Source organism: Cygnus atratus, chromosome 17, assembly GCF_013377495.2.
Source record: "Cygnus atratus isolate AKBS03 ecotype Queensland, Australia chromosome 17, CAtr_DNAZoo_HiC_assembly, whole genome shotgun sequence".
NCBI classification, from domain to species: Eukaryota; Metazoa; Chordata; class Aves; order Anseriformes; family Anatidae; genus Cygnus; species Cygnus atratus.
The window spans coordinates 3510984-3531224 of NC_066378.1; the positions used below are offsets into that span (position 1 = coordinate 3510984).

The 20241-nt window shown below is 63.2% G+C and overlaps 4 protein-coding genes across 8 annotated transcripts in view; 1 reads left to right on the plus strand and 3 right to left on the minus strand.

Moving 5' to 3' along the window:
• Window positions 1-1698: 1698 nt before the first annotated feature.
• SDSL (serine dehydratase like) lies at window positions 1699-4117 on the minus strand. 2 transcript variants are annotated; one of them, XM_035556774.2, is made up of 8 exons: window positions 4034-4117; window positions 3764-3925; window positions 3583-3622; window positions 3190-3329; window positions 2908-2996; window positions 2587-2814; window positions 2240-2364; window positions 1699-2160 (listed from the first exon to the last, which is right to left on the minus strand). In XM_035556774.2, exons 2-8 carry the CDS (start codon window positions 3914-3916, stop codon window positions 1967-1969), a joined length of 969 nt encoding a protein of 322 aa, XP_035412667.1. In that variant the 5' UTR covers window positions 3917-3925; window positions 4034-4117; the 3' UTR covers window positions 1699-1966. The 2 variants fall into 2 exon arrangements, with proteins under 2 accessions (XP_035412667.1, XP_050570127.1); XM_050714170.1 differs by lacking the exons at window positions 3190-3329; window positions 3583-3622.
• A 1336-nt stretch (window positions 4118-5453) lies between these two features.
• On the minus strand, window positions 5454-9575 carry PLBD2 (phospholipase B domain containing 2; the record flags this gene model as incomplete). The annotated part of the gene is made up of 12 exons (XM_035556737.2): window positions 5454-6077; window positions 6159-6321; window positions 6443-6595; window positions 6738-6809; window positions 7120-7215; window positions 7316-7476; window positions 7561-7655; window positions 7743-7957; window positions 8095-8195; window positions 8291-8449; window positions 8524-8617; window positions 9451-9575. Coding segments are annotated over 12 exons (1602 nt in total), but the record flags the coding sequence as incomplete, so codon positions are not given.
• Window positions 9576-11830: 2255 nt separating this feature from the next.
• SLC8B1 (solute carrier family 8 member B1) lies at window positions 11831-16267 on the plus strand. The gene is made up of 15 exons (XM_035556815.2): window positions 11831-11992; window positions 12230-12382; window positions 12464-12516; window positions 12628-12684; window positions 12786-12892; window positions 12976-13143; window positions 13219-13326; window positions 13413-13469; window positions 13575-13705; window positions 13818-13959; window positions 14304-14425; window positions 14583-14736; window positions 14852-14932; window positions 15282-15346; window positions 15420-16267. Exons 1-15 carry the CDS (start codon window positions 11831-11833, stop codon window positions 15615-15617), a joined length of 1758 nt encoding a protein of 585 aa, XP_035412708.1. The 3' UTR covers window positions 15618-16267.
• An 835-nt stretch (window positions 16268-17102) lies between these two features.
• TPCN1 (two pore segment channel 1) overlaps window positions 17103-20241 on the minus strand; it is a 42684-nt gene continuing 39545 nt past the window's right edge. For 3 of the 4 annotated variants that reach the window (XM_050714200.1, XM_050714202.1, XM_035556814.2), the window contains one exon: window positions 17114-19569. In XM_050714200.1, the coding sequence (XP_050570157.1) occupies window positions 19447-19569 (123 nt within the window). In that variant the 3' untranslated portion in view covers window positions 17114-19446. Of the gene's footprint in view, window positions 19570-20241 lie in introns of all 4 variants that reach the window. The other variant, XM_050714201.1, reaches the window with a different exon arrangement.

Genomic DNA, 20241 nt, shown 5'->3' on the forward strand with positions numbered 1-20241 from the left:
GCGGCACAAAACCGGCGCACGGCGCAAACGAAGGCCGAGCCTGAGGCTGAGGCCGAGCCCTGCGCGTCCCGGCGGCCCCGCGGGTCCGAGGATGTATTATAGTTTTTGCTTCTAGTTTCTTTATTTTGTATAAAGGAGAAACAAATAAAGTATGTTTTTGTGTTTACTGATTATTTATTGTACTCGCAGTCACCGGAGGCTCCGCGTTTTTTTCTGTTTTGGAGGCTGGGAAGGGGTGGTGCTGGGCGGGGGGGGAGAAGAGAGGATGAAGGTGGGGGAAAAAAAAAAAAAAGGAAAAAGAAACGAGAATGGGAAAGAAAGATGAAAAAAGTTGTTTTCTGAAGGCACCATGGGTTTCCTGTCCCTGCTGCCTCTCGCAGAGGCCGGTGGCGTGAGCGCCTCGCGTTGTTTGGTGTGGATAAAAAAACCCTGAGCTACCTGCTCCGGCCCCCGGCCCCTTTCATCGAGGAGCTTTGAGGAGAAGCGGACACCCCCGTGCCCCCCAGTATATCCCCATGGGGACTGGGGGCATGAAGCGGCCCCGGACTAATATTTAAAATGCAAACTCGTGGCCGAGGTCCGGCCTCCCCCCCCCTCATCTTGCAGTAAAAAGATGTAAACCGAATAAATTACCTTCCCGCGCCGGCTTCCCAGAGCCCCTCTCGCTGACCTGAATTTTAAGTCCCGCTGCTGATTTATGGCCAGCCAGCCGCTCCGCTGCCTGTTTTTTTTTATTTTTTTTTTTTTCCCCCCTGTTCAGCCAAGTGGAGGAATTTTTCCTTCCTGTGCCAGCACGGGAGGGCACGCCAAGGGGTCGCCGGAGAAAAGCGTGTGGCGCATGGGGAAACTGAGGCACGAGCGCAGCCGGGGGGACAGGAGAGGTGCTGCCCCTCCGGGTGCCACCACGTCCCGGTGACCTCTGCCCGGCCTCGTTACGGGGATTAAAGCACAAGGTCGCGTGCCGCCTGCTCGTTATTACTACCGTGCTGCTGTCATTAGCGTTACGCTAATTATCATGCCCCAGCCGCGTGGCCGAGGGCGGTTTGTGGGGTGCTGGGGCACCCCAGCAGCGATCCTGGGGTGCAGGGGGGATTTGGGATGCTGGCGGTGGGCACGGGGGCTCCATGCGAGGAGGTCAAGGTGGGAAAGGTGGAAAGTAATCGGGGCCGGGACCTGGGATAAAAAATGGCAGGGGGATGGCAGGCTGACTCCCGATAATTAATAGTGCGCCTCGTAATAGGATTCTCCAGCCTTCGGTGCTCCCTGGAAACACCTTTTTACATAAGCTACTGCCCACGACGGAGCAGCAGAGCTTTGATTTATGGGGTTCGGTCCTCCAGGAGGCATTGCGGGGGCTGGCCTGGCCGGGGGGATTTATTGGGGAAAAGGGAAAACGGAAAGAAGGGAGGAGAGGGCTCAGGGCAGGCAGGAGGGCGAGGGGAAGGGGCTTAGGTGGCTGCTCCAGGGGGGGCTGAGAAAGGTTTTGGGGCAGAAAGGGGCAAAACAGGCGCTGGGGCTAAATGGATCAACTGGTGTGAGCTGGGGCAAAGGTGGTAAGCTGGGGGGTAGTCGGGGTTGGGGGCCCTGGTGGGAGAGAGACCCCAAATCAGGGGATGGGGGGGGACGTGTGCTTGGGGACGGACAGACGGACACCCGGCTGGGGCCCCCCCCCCAGTAAATCCCCGTAAGAGGCAGGTCCACGCACGCCATTCTCTTCTGACCGCAGACAGCGCGGCAGAGACAGGCAAGGGTTGTAATAATTAATAATCATTAGAATAATAACGCATCGAGACAGTAGCAAAGTAATTAGAGCGGGAGTGCTCGCTAATTGAGGCAGGGGAGCCTCGGCCAGCTCCAGCCGCAGGGGCTCGGGGGACGCGGGTGTCCCTGGGGCCGTGCCTCAGTTTCCCCACCCCGCACAGCTCCTTTGGGGCGACGTGGGGAAGGCGGGGGACACCCGGGGGGGTCACTCCAGCCCCAGCTGACTCTTCAGGCCCCGCAGCTGCGCCGCCGTGATGCTGCTGCCGCCGCAGACCACCAGCACCACGCTGCCCAGGGGGGTCCCCAGGCGCCCCTCGCGCTGCAGCCGCTGCAGCCGCCCCAAGTAGAGCAGGGCCAGCGCCGCCCCGCACGCCGGCTGCACCAGCATCCTCTCGTCATCTGCGGGGGGGCAGGGACGTCCTGAGAGCCTGTCCCCGTTGGTGGACACCCCCTTGGTGTCCCCGTCTCCCCCACTCACCCAGGAACTGCTCCACGGCACGCACGGCCTCGATGTCCTCCACCACCTGGGAGATGACCCGGCTCTCCTGCGCGCACTCCAGCGCCCGCGCCGACACCGTCTGCGCCCCCAGGCACTTGGCCACGCTGGGGGAACGGGGTCAGGGTGGCCCCAGGACACGCTGTCCCCTCGGGGATCCACCGTGGGGCTGGCAGAGCTGGCTGGGACCGGCCAGCTCGTGACACCCATGGCCCAGCACCATGTGCCGAGGACGCAGAGCCCCCGGCAAGATCCGAGGGGGGTCCCTGGTGACACTGGGGACATCCTGCTGATGGAGACGTGTCCCCACGCCACCCCCCAGCGCTCACCTGGTGATGTCGGGCAGGGTGACGAGGCGGCCGGCCTCCAGCGCCGCGTGGAAGCTGTGCGCCCCCCAGGTCTCGGCGGCGATGATGGGGACGTCGGGCCACCCCACCTGCTGCAGCCCGGCCACCACGCCGGCCAGCAGCCCCCCGCCGCCCACCGCCAGCACGATGGCATCGGGCTTGGCTTCCAGCGAGTCCTTCAGCTCCCGGACCAGGCTGGCGTGGCCCTGCCTGTGGGATTTTGGTGGTGATGGGCACCCCAAACCCGCCCGACCCTCGGGGATGGGGACGCGGGGCACGGAGCTGAGCCCCGGAGGCACTCACCACACCAAGGGGTGGTCGAAGGGGTGGACGCTGACCCAGCCGGGGGTATCGGCCAGCTCCAGGGCTCTGCGGCTGGCTTCATCCCACACCTGGGGGGCGCGAGGGGTGCTCAGCGGAGCCGCATCCAGCCCTGGGGCACCGGCCCCAGAGATGTGTCCCTTGTCACCGCGGGCATACCCAAAACCCGATGCAGGAGGGAGCTTTTTTGGGGGGACGCTGGGTCCGCGTGCATTGAGGTTCCCTCCCCCCCCCAGGCCCCAATTTGGGGGGTGGGCGCCCTACCTTGCCGCAGACCTCCACCGTCGCCCCCAGCTCCTGCAGCCTGCGCACGGTGCCGGGGCCGGTGCTGCTGGGCACCACCACGGTGGCCGGCAGCCCCAGCTTCCTGGCCGCGTATGCAGCGGCCATGCCTGCATTCCCCCCTGACAAAAAAACGGGGGGGGGGGGGGGGGGGGGGTTCACATGAGGGGTCTGACCCCCCCCCCCCGTGCGCCCCACTCCCCTCCTCCAGGGCCAGATCTCCCCCAGGGCAATCCATATAGTGGGGCGCACGGTTTCTCCCCCATGCAGCACCCCACTGGGAGCAACCCCAAAACTGTGGGGGGCACGAGGACGAGGGGCTGGGAAGCAGGGGGGTGTCCCCCATCCCACGCCCCCCCCCCCCCCCCCAATTACCTGAGGAGCACACGAAGTGCCGGCAGCCCTTCCTGGCAGCCTGGAAAGCAGGAGGGAGAGGAAGGAAGGGCACAGCCACGTGGCCCCACCGTGGCCCCAAAACCGAGGGCAGCATGGGGTGCCCCCATTGCACACCCGCCCGCCTGGCACACCCCCACGGACCCCCCCCTGCCATGCTCACCTCCTGGCAGAAGTGCCCGATGCCCCGGATCTTGAAGGAGCCGGTGGGCTGCACGTTCTCCAGCTTCATGTAGACCTTGGTCCCCGCCGCGCGGGACAGGGGCAGGCTCTCCAGGAGGGGGGACACGAGGTGGAAGGGCCTCTCGGCCTCCATGGCCGTGCTCTGCCAGGCGTTGGGGTCACTGGCAGTGTCCCCAAACCCCCCCCAAAGCCCACGGAAAGCAGCCTGGGGACCGGGAGAGCCGCAGGTGGGCTCGGTCCCCAGGGGTACCTGGTGCCCGCGGGGCCTCGCCGCGCGTCCCCGTGCCTCCTGCCCCGCTCCCCGAGTGACGTCTGGGGACAGAAGGCGGTGAGGTGACGTCGGAGGGGCCGTGCCGGTGGCCTCGGGCCCCGTTCCAGCACGCCGAGCGCAGGCCTGGCCAGAAATGTGCTTTTCCAGCAGATTTCAGGACTCTGCTTCCTTCGGCTGACTGTGGCCAGCCCCCCCCCAAAAAAAAACCCAAGTGGCTGCGCCAGGATCTGTTGGCACCGGGGCCCCTCTCCCTTAGCAATTGGCACAAACACCCAAAATTTTGGTGAGAGCCCCAGGCACCCCCCCCATGCTGGGGGAGCACAGTGCTGCTGGTGCCCCCCCCCCCTCTCCTTGGGGGCAGCCCCCTCTTGGCACCCCAGCACCGGTGACACCCCCAGGAGAAGGGGTCCCCCCGCCGTGCACCTGAGCCGGCTCTGTCCTGGAGGAAGAGGAGGAGGAGGGTGAGGGTTGGAGGAAGGTCAGCGGGGCTCCCACCCCTCCGCTTCTCCACCCCACCAGCTGGAGGGCTTGGAGGTGCCGCTGGGGACACTGCGCAGGGACAGCCACGTCCCCGATGGCGCTGGCTGCTGGTGGCAGTGAAGGCTCACGCCTTCAGTAGGCTTCAGAGTTAACAGCCCACGGAGCGGGCACCTCAGCACTGAGCTGGGACACTGGGGACAGGAAAAGTGGTGGTGACAGTGACGTTCTGTGCTCAGCCCTGGCACCCCCAGCCCAATTGCACCCCAACCCTGTCCCGCCCACACCCTCCTGCCCGGGGACCCCATCGCCTTCACGCCCCTCAGTGAGGGCCCCCAGGGTGGCAGGGCCACAACGTCCCCACAGGGGACAAGGTGCTGAGCTCTCTGGGGGCAACAGGGGGGGCCCAGCCTGGTCCGGGGAGGCCTTGGGACAGGGTCCAGGGTGGCCTCTGTGGGAATCTCACTCCTTCAAAGCGCTACCGAACACCAGCTCATTAATCCCCCAGTAATGACCTCGTTATTCCTAACGAGCCGTGCTGCGGCAGAGAGGATCAAGGGAGCTGCAGTAAGAGGATTTCGCACCGTGGGTTTTGGGGCTGGGGGGGCAGACACAGGTGGCAGAGGAGGGGGAACAAAGGGGAAAAGGACGGTCACCCCATCCTGGGGGCGAGCGGTGCCCCCGGCTCCGTCACTGCTCTCCCCTTTCAGCTGCTGAGAAATAACTTCAGACCCTCAAAATAACCCCAAGGGGTCAGCACCAGAGCAGAGTATGAAGCAGAGGCAAGGAAACCCAGCCAGCCAGCACCCCGGAGACAGGAGCACCCCATTAACCACCCCCTTTTGCAGGAGAAGACCGCAGTGTGCACCCAACCCCGATATGAGGCACCAGAGAGTCTCGGCGCAGCACAAAGCACAGCCTCCACCGCACGCAGAGCGCTTTATTTGTCAAACCCAAACCCGGTCACTCACCTTCTCTCTGCCATGGGGCTGTCCTGGTGCCTGCCCCAGCCTCCCAGCACCCCCTTTTTGGGAGTCGCCCCAGGGAAGCATCCCACGGGGCAAATTGCTCATTTTTGGGGCTGGGGACAGAGCCCCCCGATCCTGGGCACGGCGGCACAGCGGGGGCACAGCCCCTTACACAGCGTGGGACACCCCACGGCGCAGCAATGAGCGGCGAGAGAAGCAGGGGGAGAAAAACATAGGGGACAGGGGACGGGTCAGAGCCGGTCCCCCCCCATGCTGTCCCCCCAAACCAGCCCTAGTGAGAAGGGAGAGCCAGCAGCTGATGCGCTGTGGAGTTTGCCCCCCAAAAAAAGGTTCTGGACAGACGGACGCGGATGGATGAGCGGCCACCGCGTGCCAGGGTCATCCCGGGCTCAGTCCCAGCGGACCTTGACGGGGGGGAACCTCCAGAGGTCGGGGTGCCCCATGTGCAGCAGGTGGCTGCAGGGGGACGTGCTCCAGCGGAAGGGGGGCACGTCGTCCCACGCCGGGCCACTGGCGGCCACCAGCCCGTAGGTGGAGGCCATACCGAAGGAGGTGACCTGGTGCCAGGAGGGAAAAGGGACAAATTAGAGAGTTGTATGGTGTCCCGGGGGGGTGAAGGGGGACAGGGGCGTCCCCACCTTCATGTCAGTGCCGCCGTGGCAGCGCTGGCGCAGGGCGGCGAAGGGGTAGGTGCCGTTGGAGGGGTTGAGGTCGGAGCGGGCAGAGATGGCGTTCTCGGCGTTCTGGGGGGGGTCGCAGCCCCGGCACCGCGACAGCGGGTCCTGCAGGTAGTTGTTGGACCTGGGAAGGGGGAAAAATAATATAATTAGCTCGGTGAGACAATGACCGCAAAGGCTGGAGGTCTGCAGGGAGGTTGAGGCGACACCCAGGAGGGGTTTTTGGGGCGGGGGGCAGCACCCACCTCATCAGGCGGACCATAGAGTCCACGTCATGGACCAGTGAGTGGTTCCTCCGGAAGATCTGGGCGCGCGGGTTCTTGTCGTAGGTGAACCAGTCGCCGTACTTCTTCACCAGCTCCAGGTTCCCGCTGGTGTTGAAGATCTCCTCAAAGTACCTGGGGGTCAGAGAACCAGCGAGTGAGGGCAGCACCAACCGCCCCCCGTTGTTAAATGGCATCGGTGGGATGCCGCCTGCTGCCCCCCGTGCCGGGGAGGTCGGGGTGGAGATGAGCAGAGATGAGGCAGGAGGGAGCTTACGGCACGTTGTAGCTGGCCCAGTATCCCTGCTGGTACAGCACCTCTGTCTTATCAGCCACCATCACCAAGCCCCTGCGGCGGGAGGAAGGGCACCGGTCAGAGCAGAAAGCGAAATAAAGCAGGGACAGGAGGGACAGACCCACCTGTGGGATCCCACCCCATCTGGGGGGCATCACCTGCATGCAGCTGCAGCAGCGCTGTCACACCCGTGCCAGAAGGGCCACCACAGCAGGAGGCAGTGTGCCACCAAGCCCGTGTTTCACACTCAGGCCACCAAACAAATCCCACCTCGGCCACGCTGGGGCAGCCCACGGGCTGGGCAGGCGGGACTCTGGGGCTCCGAGGGTCGAGCTGGCTTTTGGGGAGGGCGAGGGGCACTCACGGGATCTGCTCCAGCACCGTCAGCACGCCTTGCTGGAGGCCAGCCTTCCCTGGCGAGAAGGCTTTGTAATCCACCACCATCCACTGGTTGTTGTACCTGCACGGGGAGGGGACGACGTCCCTTGGGGGCCACCCAGAGCGCGCCCCGGGGGTGTCCCCGTGGGGGTGTCCCCCCCCCAGCAGGCCCCCGTGCTCACGTGCCGCTGTTGAACTGGCTGAAGATGGTGGCCCACTCGGCGCCGCTGCGGGCCAGCCGGTTGGCCACGATGTTCCTCAGCCACTCCAGGACGCTGCCCTGCGGCCGCAGGTACTTCCAGAGCGCCGCGTTGCTGTTGCCGATGGTGGTCTCCAGAGACACCTGCGGGGAGTGGAAGGGGGGAAGCGGTGAGCCGGGTTGGGGGGGTGCCACCTGGGGGTCCCGTGGGAGCCAGGTGCCACTCACCAACCCGCTACTCAGGATGTAGAAGTCATCTCCGGAGAAGATGGTGCCGGGGTAGGAGGAAAACACTTGGACACTCCCCGGGATCTGAGCAGAGCCTGGGGAGGGATGAGAGAATGGGGTGGGGGGAGTGTCAGTATGGGGGGGGGGGGGAAAGGTGAGACACCCCCATCCTGCCCACGCACCGCCAGGCGCCACACGGAAGGGCAGCGTGTACTTCTTGACGATGCGCAGCATGGTCTGGTAGGGGGCCCAGGTGTCATGGGCCACCAGCAGGTCTCGACGGCCCGGCAGCAGCTTGAGCAGGGCAGAGCAGGAGCCGGAGCCGAGCGGGCGCCGTGGGGACGATCTGTTCAGGGCCTGCTCCAGGTCCTCCAAGTCCCCCCCCAGCTGCAGGAGGCTGCGGGGAGACGAGGAGGTGGCGTGGGGCACCCCACGTGCAGAACCCCAACCCAAGACGGGCGGGGGGGGGGGCACCCAGGGGTCCACCCATCCCCCAGCAGCCCCCGGCCCCAATTTTTGGGGGACGCAGCTCACAGGAAGCCAAAAGGCGACAGGGAGAGGCTGCCGGTGGGGAAGGCCACGCGCCCGTTGTAGCTGTCCTCCAGGCCCTTCAGCTGCAGCAGCGTCAGGCGCACCTGCGGGGGCAAGGACAAATAAACCAAAAACCAACATTCTGGACCCAAACTGGCGTGGGGACGCCCCGAGTTGACACCAAGGGGCACGGCCTCACCTGGTGCCAGTACTCGGGGTGCTGGCCGGACGCCATCTGCTCCTCCATCCAGGCCAGGTTGGCCTGCAGGTAGGCGCGGAGCTTCTCGCAGTAGGGGGTCTGGTAGCCGAAGGGCCCGCAGTAGCCCACCACCGTGTTCATCCAGTGCATGTAGATGAGCTGCGGGGCACAGCGCTGGCAGCGGGACGGGGACAGGGGGGTCCTGCCCGCCGGCCCCCTGCCACCCCCGGTACCTGCTCGGTGACGGCAGCCTCGGCCAGCCCCGCGGCGTAGGCCTGCAGGCTGTCGTTGAACGAGGCGTTGGTGGCCACCTCCAGGAAGGCCCAGCTGTGGGCATGGTGGGGTGGTTACGTCCAGGACTGGTTCTCCCCAGGTCCCCCCAGTTCTCCCCGGGTCCCCCCCCCCAGTTCTCCTCTGTGTCCTCCCCAGTTCTCCCCCCTGTTCTGACCCACGTCCCCCTGGTTCTGCCCCTGGGTCTCCCTCTTGGTCCTCCCAGTTCTCTCCCTGGTTCTGCCCTGGGTCCCCCCAGTTGTCCCCCAGTTTCCCCCCCAGTTCTCCCCCAAGGTCCCCCTGGTTCTTCCCCCAGTTCTCCCCCTGGTTCCCCCAGTTCCCCCCAATTCTCCTCTGAGTCCTCCCCAGTTCTCTCCCCATGTTCTGACCCAGGTACCTGCTGGCTCTCCCCCTGGGTCCCCCCATTCTCCCCCCTGTTCTGACCTGGGTCCCCCCCAGTTCTGCCCCACGTTGCTCTGATTCTCCCCCTGGGTCCCCCCCCAGGTCCACCCCCAGGTCCTAATGGGTCCCCCCGGTTCCCCTCGGTCCCCCCCAGTTCTACCCTGGGTCTCCCTGGTTCTCCGCCTGATTCTCCCCCCAGTTCCCCCCAGTCCTCCCCCAGGTCCCCCTGATTCTCCCCCCAGTTCCCCCACTGGTCCCCTTGGTTCTCCCCTGGTTCCCCCTGGGTCTCCCCAGCTCTCCCCCAGGTCCCTCCCCGAGTCCTGCCGGGCCCCCCCGGCTCCCCCCAGTCTCCCCCCCCCCCCCCCCGTATCCCTCCGTTTCTCCTCGGTTTCCACCCCCGCTTCCTCCCCCCGTTCCCCCCGGTGCCCCCAATTCTCCCCCCGGTTCTCCCCCCGGCCCCCCCCGGTCCCCCCCCCCAGGTTCCCCACCCGACGGCCCGGCTGTGGTCGGTGAGGCCGGCCCAGGCGACGGCGGCGGGGTGGCGGCCGGGCAGGACCCGCAGCCGCCCGGAGCCGGGCTCCAGCAGCACGGAGGCGCCGCGGGCCGGGCCGGGGGGGACGGCGGCGGCGGCGGCGGCCCCGGGCCCCGGCACGGCCCCGGTCACGGCCAGGAGCAGCGCGGCCAGCACCGCCCGCGGGGCCGCCATGGCTTGGGGGGTGCGATTGGGGCGGGGGTAATAGGGGCGTGGTCGGGGTGGGCGGGGTTATTTGGGAAAGGGGGCGTGGTTTGGGGAAGGACACGCCCCCTCGGTGGGTGCCGGGGGGGTGCTGCGCCCTATGGGAAACCCACGGGCACCCCTGTCCTATAGGCACCCCGTGGGTACCCTGCCCTATAGACGCGGCATGGGCACCCCAGCCCCACAGGAACCCCCATAGGCACCCCGCAGGCACCCTTACCCCTTAGGCACCCTGGCCCCATAGGCACTCCATGGGCTCCTCTACCCCATGGTACCCCTATCCCATAGGCACCCCTACCCCATGAACACCCCTGCCCTATAGACACGCCGTGGGCACCCCACAGGCACTCCTGCCCCATGGACACCCCACAGGCACCCCTACCTCATGGCATCCCTACCCCATAGGCACCCCATGGCACTCCTATCGCATAGGCACCCCTGTCCTATATGCACTCCATGGGCACCCCTACCCCATAGGCACTCCATAGGCACCCCTACACTATAGGCATCCCTACCCCATGGACACCCCTACCCCACAGGCACCCCAGCCCCATAGGCACCCCATGGCACCCCTACCCCATAGGCATCCTTACCCCATGAACACCCCCTCCCCCACAGCACCCTCACCCCTATGGCACCCCTGCCCCATGGGCAGCCCTGCCCTCTGTGGCACCCTTACCCCATAGGCACCCCAGCCCCGTAGGCACCCCGTGGGCACCCCACAGACACCCCTACCCCATAGGCACCCCATGTGGCACCCCTGCCCTGTGGAAACCCCAGCCCCTTAGGCACCCCTACCCCATTGGCACCCCATGGGCACCCCATGGGCACCCCTACCCCATTGGCACCCCATAGGCACCCCATGGGCACCCCTAACCCCCATGGCCACCCCGGGTGACCGGGGCGCAGGACCCCGGCCTTGTGCAATCGCCGCCTGTTTACCGCTGCACCCAGCGGGCAAAGTCCCCGGGAGGCTCCTACCCGGGGGGGGGCTGAAACACAAGCCTGGCCCCCCCCCCATGTGGGGCACGGAGCCCCCAGCCCCTGCCCCCCCTCTGTCCCCCCTTCCCCCCCCCCGTGTCCCCCCGCGCACAAAGCGGCGCTGTCCCTTTAAGAGCGGACGGGGGCGGCCCCTTTAGGGCGGGGGGGGGGCGGCAGCAGCCGCCCGCGCACAGCGGCGGGGCCGCGCCGGCACGGTGGGTTCGGGGGGGGGGCGGGGGGGTCCCCGTGTCCCCGTGTCCCCGTGTCCCCGTGTCCCCGTGTCCCCGTGTCCCCAGCCCCGACCCCATTGGGACCCCCCCCACACACCGGGGTTGGGGTCCCCGGGCGCGGTGCAGGGGGGGGGAGGTGTGGGGGGGGTCACCCCCGTGCCCCCCCCTTACCCCCGGCTCCCCCCGCAGGGACCGGCGCGGTGCGGAGCGGAGCGGAGCGGTGCTGAGCCGGGCAGCGCCTCCAGCCCGGCCGCTGGCGGCCTCTCCTCGGTCCTAGCCCTGTTTTGGGTCCTGTGCCTGTTTTTATTCTGGTTTTACCCCTATATCCCTATTTTTTACCCCTATATCCCTGTTTCTTATCCCAATTTCCCTGTTTTTTACCCCTATACCCCTACTTCTATCCCTATTTTTTATCCCGGTACCCCTACTTTTATCCCTGTACCCCTATTCTTACCCCCATACCCTTACTTTTATCCCTATACCCCTAGTCTTATCCCTATACCCCTACTTTTAAATCAATACCCCTATTTTTTATCCCAATCTCTTATCCCTGCACCCTTACTTTTATCCCTGCACCCCTGTTTTTATCCCTATATTCCTATTTTTTGTCCCTTTTATCCCTATAACCCTGCTTTTACCCCTATAACCCTACTTTTATCCCTATATTCCTATTTTTTTGTCCTTTTTATCCCTATACCCCAATTCTTATCGCTATACCCCTACTTTTTTCCCTATATTCCTATTTTTTACCCCTACTTTTACCCGTATACCCCTATTCTAACCCCTATATCCACTTCTCCCATCCCCACCCCTCTCCCATCCCCACACCCCCATGGCCCCCCCCTACCCTGCTCAGCCCATGCCCCCCCTCCCCAAGCCCTAGGCACCCCCACTCGCTCTCCCCCAGCCCCATAGGGCGCCATGGGGCCGGCGTGGGTGCTGAGCCTGGCTGGGGTGCTGAGCCTTGCTGGGGCGCTGGCGGGTGACAGTGGGGCGCCGCGAGCGGTGACACCGGCGGCGCTGGACATGGGGAGCACCGGCAGCAGCGGGGGGGACCCCTTGGGACACGGCCGGGGTCTGGATGTGAGTGGGGGCATGAGGGGGGGTGAGGAGGGGGATTTGGGTGCTGAGGGGGGGGTCCTGTCCTTACACCCCTCATCCCCGTGCTGGCCGCCGTGTATATGGCACAGATGGGGAAACTGAGGCAGGGAGGGGATGTGGCAGAGCAGCGCAGTGTCACCCACAGGGTGGGTGCAGCCTCGGGGGGGGACACACACAGCTGGGGACCCCTGTGTGAGCCCCCCCGGCCGTGCCCCACAGTGCAGGGAGGTGAGGAAGCGCAACAGCTCCGAGTGGTGCCGCTTTGTGCGGAGCAACCCCGACTGCCAGCTGGACGGCGGCTTCCTCGACTACCTCGGCGGCGTCTTCTGCGTCTTCCCCGCGGGGCTGCTGCCGCTGGCCATCGCCCTCTACGTAAGGACGGGGACCGGGGGGGGGCGTCAGGCCATGGGATGTGCCCCCCCGCCTTGAGGCTGAGCCCTGTCCTTGTCACAGGCCCTGTGGCTCCTCTACCTCTTCGTCATCCTCGGCGTGACGGCCGAGAAGTTGTGAGTACCCCGAGGGGACGAGGGGACGCCCCCCCGAGGTGTGGTGGCCACGGGTGGCCCCGTCACACCGCCCCCGAGACCACCACCGCCGCTTCCTTTGTGCCCTCGCAGCTTCTGCCCCAACCTGTCGGCCATCTCCACCAACCTGAAGCTGTCTCACAACGTGGCAGTATCCTTGGGGCGCGGGGACAGGGACCGGGGGGGACACACAGGCGTTGGGGGGGGTCCAGGCCGTGAGCTGGGGTCTGCTCCTTGACGGCTCCCCTCCATGGTGTCACCTTTCTGGCCTTCGGCAACGGGGCGCCCGACGTCTTCAGCGCCGTGGTGGCCTTCTCTGACCCGCGGACGGCGGGGCTGGCCATCGGGGCCGTCTTTGGTAAGGATCCCCGTGACGGTGAGGGTTGTGGGGGGGCCCTGCGGGACCCCCCCTGCGCTCCCCTCACCCCGTTGTGTTGGCAGGCGCCGGCGTCTTTGTGACCACGGTGGTGGCCGGTGGCATCGCCCTGGTCAAGCCCTTCACAGCCGCCTCCAGGCCCTTCCTCAGGGACGCCATTTTCTACATGGTAGCCGTCTTCCTCACCTTCCTCGTCCTCTACCTGGGCCACATCACGCTGGGAGAGGCGCTGGGTGAGTGACGGCTGCCGGGGCGGCGTGAGCGTCCCCTGGGGGGGTCTGTAACCCCCTCCCCTTGCCCCCCACCAGGTTACCTGGGGCTCTACGTCTTCTATGTCTTCACCGTGGTGCTCTGCACCTGGATTCACCGCAGGCAGCGTGGGGACGGGCTGGCCCCCCCCGGACCATGGGAGCCAGGTAAGGGCCGCCTCACAGTGCCATTGGGACCCCCGTGTCCCCCTCTCACTGCCCCCCTGCTCTTCCTCCCCTCCCCCCCCCCCCAGAGATGCCAACGGATGGTGAGGAGCGGGAGTCCTCAGGCACCAACAGTGGAGACTACGGTAGGTCAGGCTTTGGGGGGTTTTGGAGCCATCTCTGCTAAGTCTTGGGGGGGTTCTGTGGTGTGGGGAGCCCCCCCGGCCCGCTCAGCCCCACGGCCCCCCTAGGCGAGGAGTACCGGCCCCTGCTCCCCTACCGCGAGACTTCCCTGCGCATCCTCGCCACCGCCCTCAGCCCCTTGGACCACCGCAAGTGGAGGAGGAAGCCCTGGTACTGGCGGCTCTTCAAGGTCTTCAAGGTGAGATGGGGGGGGGACATGATGTGTGTCACCCCTGGGCCGGGCCAGGGGGGGACTGTGAGGTGAGGACAGTGTGTTTGGGGACGTATCACACCCATGGGATGCCCCCCAGGTCCCTGTGGAGCTGGTGCTGCTGCTCACCGTTCCCGTGGTGGACCCCGACAAGGACGACCTGAACTGGAAGAGACCCCTCAACTGCCTGCACGTTGTCACCAGCCCCCTGCTCTGCATCCTCACCCTCAAGTCGGGTGCCTGTAAGAGCCCGCGGCGGCCCTGGACTCCCCTCTTGTCCCCTGAGGAGGGGACGTGACCGAGCTGGCCACAAAGCCCCAGGCCGGCGGCCTGGTTTGCAGCCGGGTAGCTTCATGCTCCCTGTCCCCCTTGGGGTCTCCCCCAGCAGGGTGGGGGCTCCTGTTGTGTTTCTTTTGTTGGGATCCAGCTCCAAGCCCCTCGGTGGGGTCCCCACCATCCAGGTCTCTAACGGGGCGGGGTAGAGGTGGCTTTAGGGACAAGGCTCAACCTCACACCACCAGCCTGGTGGGATCCTGCCCAGCCTGTGGGGCCGCACTGATGCACTCTCTCTCCCCGCTGCGTGCAGATGGGCTGTACCAGATCCAGGGCATCTTCCCAGTCTGGGGAGTGGTCATGCTGGTTGGCTCCGTCCTGGCCATCATCATCTTCCTCACCACGACCAACGAGGAGCCGCCCAAGTACCACTGTGTAAGACGCCCCCAGCCCTGAACGCACACCAGGGACCGGAGCAGCCCTGCTGGGGGCTGAGGGACCTGAGCACCTTCCCAGTCCCCGATGTCCCCAGGAGGGACACAGCTGGCTGGAGGGGACACATCCAGGAGCCAGCTTACCCTCCTCCTGCCAGGTATTTGCCTTCCTCGGCTTCTTGGCCAGCGCCATGTGGATCAACGCCGCAGCCACGGAGCTGGTGAACATCCTGCGGACCCTGGGCATCGTCTTCCAGCTGAGCAACACGGTGCTGGGCCTGACGCTGCTGGCCTGGGGCAACAGCATCGGGGGTAAGGGCTCTGCGGTGCCCCGGCCGCGTGGCTGGAGCTGCCGGCAGCGAGACATCGCCCGCTGAACCCCAGTGGGGTGCAGGTGTCCTCCAGTGTCTCCCCCTTCTCCCACCAGACACCTTCTCCGACCTCACCATGGCACGGCAGGGCTATCCCCGCATGGCTTTCTCCGCCTGCTTTGGGGGAATCATCTTCAGTATCCTTCGGGCACGCGGTGCTGGGGGGACAGATTGGGGCTGTTCTGGGGTCTCGGTTTCCCTGCCCACAGCCTGGGGCCAGTCCCTGCTCCTGGGGGACCTGGAGCTGGGCAGGATCCATCCTGGGACGGGGGTCAGGGCTGGTCCCTTGGGGTCTGCCCAAGGGAAGGATGGGAAGAGGCTGTGCCTCCCTGGGGAAGCTCTGGGCAGCCTCGGACCATGCTGAAGCCTCTTGTGCTTGAGGCTTTGGTAGCCTCGGAGGGGCTGGGAGGAAGAGGGGCGGTGCTGTCCCCATCCCTGGGGCTGGAGGGGACATTGTGCAGCTTCTCCATCCTGAACTGGCCCCAGACATCCTGGTGGGCGTAGGACTGGGCTGCCTGCTGCAGATGACGAGCAGCCAGCTGGTGGTGAAGGTAAGGCTGACACAGCATGGGGAGGGGACTGGCCCCACCAGGACCCCACTGTCACCTGGCATCTCTCCGGCAGCTGGAGCCCGACAGCCTCCTGGTCTGGATCCTGGCCGGAGCCCTGGGGCTGAGCCTGGTCTTCTCCTTCGTGGCGGTGCCCGCACAGTGCTTCCAGCTGGGCAAGGCGTACGGCATCTGCCTCATCCTCTACTACCTGGCCTTCCTCTGCGTGGCCCTGCTGACCGAGTTCAGGGTGATCCGCCTGGCCGCCGCCTGACCGGCCCCGCAGTGCCGCTGTCCCTGCCCTCGGCATCACGCGCCCACTTCAGCCTCGGCTTACTTGTATGTTTTGAGAAGGGAAAAGGAGGCGTTAGGCAGTAGCCGTGTCCTCGCCCCGCTCTGGTTAACCTCGGTTAACTCTGAACAGGGACGAGGTGAAAGGCTCAGCCACCCCCGGGCGCAAGGGACCGGAGCAGCCGCAAGAGAGGTTGCTCCTGGGCACCCGCTTCCCTACCCCGTCCCCGTCCCCCTCCTGGGGCTGGAGGACACGCTACGTGGGGAAACTGCAAAGTAAAGGCTTGAGTACAATTTTGGGACTGTCGTTGCAGAGGGCAGTGAGTATTCGTAACGTGGGGGGGGGAGAACAGAAGAGGGGTTGAGGTGAGGCGAGGCAGCAGGGCAGAGTGCAAGCAAAGCTGGAAAACAGCCCACAGGAGGCTGGTTTCTCCTCTTTTTTTTTTTTTTTTTTAAAGCAATGTTTTTCAACCTGCCTTTAGGAATACTTCTGCTCCTGAGAGCGCAGACAGAGCTGTAGCAAAGGACTTGGTGCAGAGGTTTCCACGCACACTGTTAGCCTCTGGCAAAGCTAGGTTTAGACACTGTAAGAGGAAAAAAAAAATTAATTGCAATTAAAAACCACACAACCTCAAATCGTGGTGCTTGCTGCGAGGGTGCTGGGTGCGCTTCCTTCGGGGCTGGGCTGCTCGGGGCAAGCAGGGGGCCCTGAGCACAGCTCGGGGTGCAGCTTCCTCCAGTGCACCCGCGGTGGATTTCCCAACGGCGGTCACATGCAGCTGCTTGTGCTGCGAGTGCCTGCTCGTGACAGAGCTGCAGGCACGGGGCAGCCGCCGCTGGCTCTTACGCAGCCCCGGGGAGGCAGCGAAAGGCAGCACGTGGGACAGCGGTTCCGTGTCCCCGGCCGTTAGGGATAACCCCACTTCTGCTCTGCGGGGAGGCAGGGGCTGTTGTGCAAGCAGCACGAGCAGCAGCCCGGGGTTCAGGCAGCTTTCAGGCTCGTTTCTCCTTTTTCTGGCTGGATAAGTGCTTTCACAAAAGTTACGGCTCCCTGTGCCTGCAGCTCTCGGCTCTGCCCTGAGTCTTGCAGCAGCCGCCCCCGCTTTCCGGCCCAAACAACTGAGACGGGAGCCAGCAGACACGGAGGGAGAGGAGCGATGGTTTCAGGAGCCTGCAGCTCCTTCTGGCCTCAGATTTTGCATTGAAAACAAAGCAAAACAAGAGCATGAAAGCATTATTGTAACAGAGAAGGGAAAAACTGGCAGTGGGAGGGCAGAGAGCTCTGAGAGCAGTGTCCAAGAACAAGAATTCATGGCAGACCTGCAGGGCACAGATATAAAATATGCTCATGCAAGCAGCTGCCACTGGAGAGGGAGAGCAGGCACAGCTCCTCTTCGAATGATGTGGAAATTCATCAGCTGCAGCCGAGCCCCTCTCCTGAAACAAGGGGAAGGAGGAAAGGAAGGTGCTGCCTTTACAAAGCTGAGGATGCTCTTTATTAGTGTGCTTGAAAAATCTAGAGAACATTTACAGACATTGTCCATAAAATCATCTTTATAAACAAAACGCCAGCGTACAAAAATCCTGCCGTGCTTCCTCCCTCGTTCCCTACCCAATGATTGTCTCCGTCGTTAGTCTGTGGGGAAGGGGGGAAGAGGAGGATAAATAGAAGGGGATGCCCCGTACTCAAACTTCTTTTCCTTCCAGACAAGGTCCTGCGGAAGAAGTAAACTTCTGTGGCCCTCCTTAGTTTAAGAAAAAATAATAATACAGTGTACATGGGGGCGGATCAACATCTCAGCACGAGACCAGGGAAGCAGCATCCGAGCCCCAAACCCCGGGACGTGAGACCCATTACTGTAGGTCAGGCAGGTCGGTGCCCCTGCAGCAGAGCCTAAAGGTGCGGCTCCTTTCACACCCAGAAAGTGTCTGTCCTAAACCCAGAAAATGCCCCAAACCCGTCACTGACAGCACTGCAGGGGTAATGTGGAACTTAAACACAGCCCCAGTTGGTTTTGTGACCTTCACACTGCTCATTCATCCTGCCCCACACCTAGAAACATCTCTTCCAGCCCCAGGACTAATCTGGATAAATCTCCCAGGCTGCGACTCCGTGCAGAGCAACCACAACGCTGTGCTGCTCGTTAACTCGTGGTCACATTTACGGTTTGGAAAACAGCCCTTTAAGGTCCTTCACGGTTCAGCTCAGAAGTGGTTTCATAGCAAAGCACCTGCAGTACCCAGAAAGGAAACGGAGCTGCCCCGAGGCACCCAGGGCATTTATCCAGGCAGAAGCGAGGAGCACACAGCGCTTTGCCTGCTATTCAGTCTCGTCCTTCCCCAGGAAACGCTCCCTAGCTGCCCCGGCAGGATCAGTCCTCTCCCTCTGTCCTGCGCTACGTGGTGAGACTGCAAGGAAACACCAGGTACGTGGCACACAGGGACTGGGGACACATCCCACACCACCACGTTCATCGAAGTCTTGAGAAAGCCTCCCCAGCTCCGTCTACTCATCACCCAAAGCTGAGAACAGATCAAAAAGCAAGGGTTAAGGGAACCTCCTAGCTTCTAACCCTCAGCACTTTCTGTGGTTAGGGGATTAAAAAATAAAAAAGGGACTTAGAGACAGGTTCTCACCACTGTACAGGTAACGAAACGTGAGGGATGAAGCTACCTGCCACAATCCCAGCATAAATGTGGCAGAGCTGGGAAGCAAGCCCTTTTCTTCCCCCTCCCTCAGCTACCAGGTCTGGCAGCTCACACTGAAAAGCAGGCAGGTGAGAAGAAACATCTTTCACGTTTCTCCTGCATCCAGAATCCAAGGGAGCAGTAAAGCTCTTCACAGAGCTTCCTAAAATCTGACGCTCCTCTCCTTAACCTGACCTGGCTCTCCTTAATCCAGACCCAAGCAGAAATAAGTCACGGACTGGGAGCTGCGAAACCCTCCCTTTCCTCCTAGTCATCTGTCTGAGCTAAGGAGCGCAGATTTTCCATCGACAAAGCAGGTGGCCAAGGGACAGGGGTCAAGAGCCACCATCACCCTGCAGCATCACCCTTCCTGCCGCAGAGGAGAGCTCTGGGCTCTACGGAGGTGATCCTGATCCTGGGCAGCACCACGGGCAGAACCAGCCAGGAGAGGTGCAGGCGTTGGAGAGCTACAGCAAAGTTTGTCTCCCCAAGTTCCCGTCCCACCTAGGGTCACGATGCAGCGAGCTACAGACCCTCGGTTCGACGTGCAGAGCTGGATCTGCTACTGGGAGTGCACCTAGCGGTGCTAAAAGGTAGAGGAGAGGCAGCCTGATCTCCAAAAGTGCTGAAATTTCATACCACCCTCCCTTGTTTTGCATAACACATGGGGGAGAAGAAAAAACCCACTCCCCTTCTTTTATTCCTAGGTTAACGGTACCCTTTAAGCGAAGCAGACCTTCAAAAAGGGCAATTTGTTTTTCCCTCTTTTAAATAGTAAGCAGGTGGCTTAAGCGCATTTCCTCCTGTTAATGGATTACACGGACCTTTCCCTCAGGTCTGTTAGTGGCAAGACAAACAGCAGGCTTGAGCCTGGGAAGCAGCTCGGAGGGAGAAGTCTCTGTTCTGTCTGGGATGCTCTGTGCCAAGTGTGGGCATCACGCTCACTCTGGTTGCAGCAGTCTTACACAGAGTCCCCCTGTTTTTTCAGGGATTCACTGCTTAGGGGAAGAGCTTTTAACCCTAAAGCCAACCAGCATGTGGAACAGGTCTATGTACACCATCCCGATATATACGCTGTGAATACTCTAGGTTATTGCATAGAAGGCAGCTCGCGGTAGCTAGGCCTAAATGACAGTCTGGGAGCGTTGTCGGAGGCTCAGGGGCTTCAGAGAGCTGTTGGAAGCAGACGCAGACTCCTGCAACGGTGCCTGAGATTCCTCTTTCCTGGAGTGCTCCTCATACCACTCCTGCAAGACAAGATCAAGACGCAGAGATCAGTCTCTGCCCCACAGCACCCCCGATCTGCAGGGACACAGCGTTTGCTCAGGCAGAGGGGCTCCTCCCAGCTTTTTTTTCCCCAGCATTTTCTCCAGCAGAGGGGCCCAGCTGTGACAGATACACCAATGGTCCAAGCAAGAAGCACCAGCCAAGGCTCAGCAGCAGCCAAGCTGAGCTGCCAGGCCTGACAAAGCCAAGCAAGGAAGCATCGTGCTCAGGACGACCCTCCTTAATATCCAGGACTCCTGTGTTGACACCACAGGGATGTCTGGGGCTTGGAGTTGTGCCCAGAGCACTACAGGACGTTACATCCCCGTACTAGAGGCCAAGCAGGACAGGCAGGGAGCTTCAATGTAGATTTCCACCCAGCTCCATGGCAAGTAACTTGTTTATTTTTGTTAGTGGGACTGAAGACTCACCCACAACCTAGCTGCCCAAAGGATAAAAGGGCAGATTCGAGTGGTTACGAGATTAATTCTTTCAGTACTAATCACTGTGTTAGTCCATGACCCCAAACCACAAGGCCTTGCACGCACTGCAGCGGCCAAATTCAAGGCACAAAGCTCCCAACCTCAAAGAACACCGGCAGGAACGCCTCAAACAATGCAGAGAATCAGTTGATCCAAGCGTTTCCCATCTTT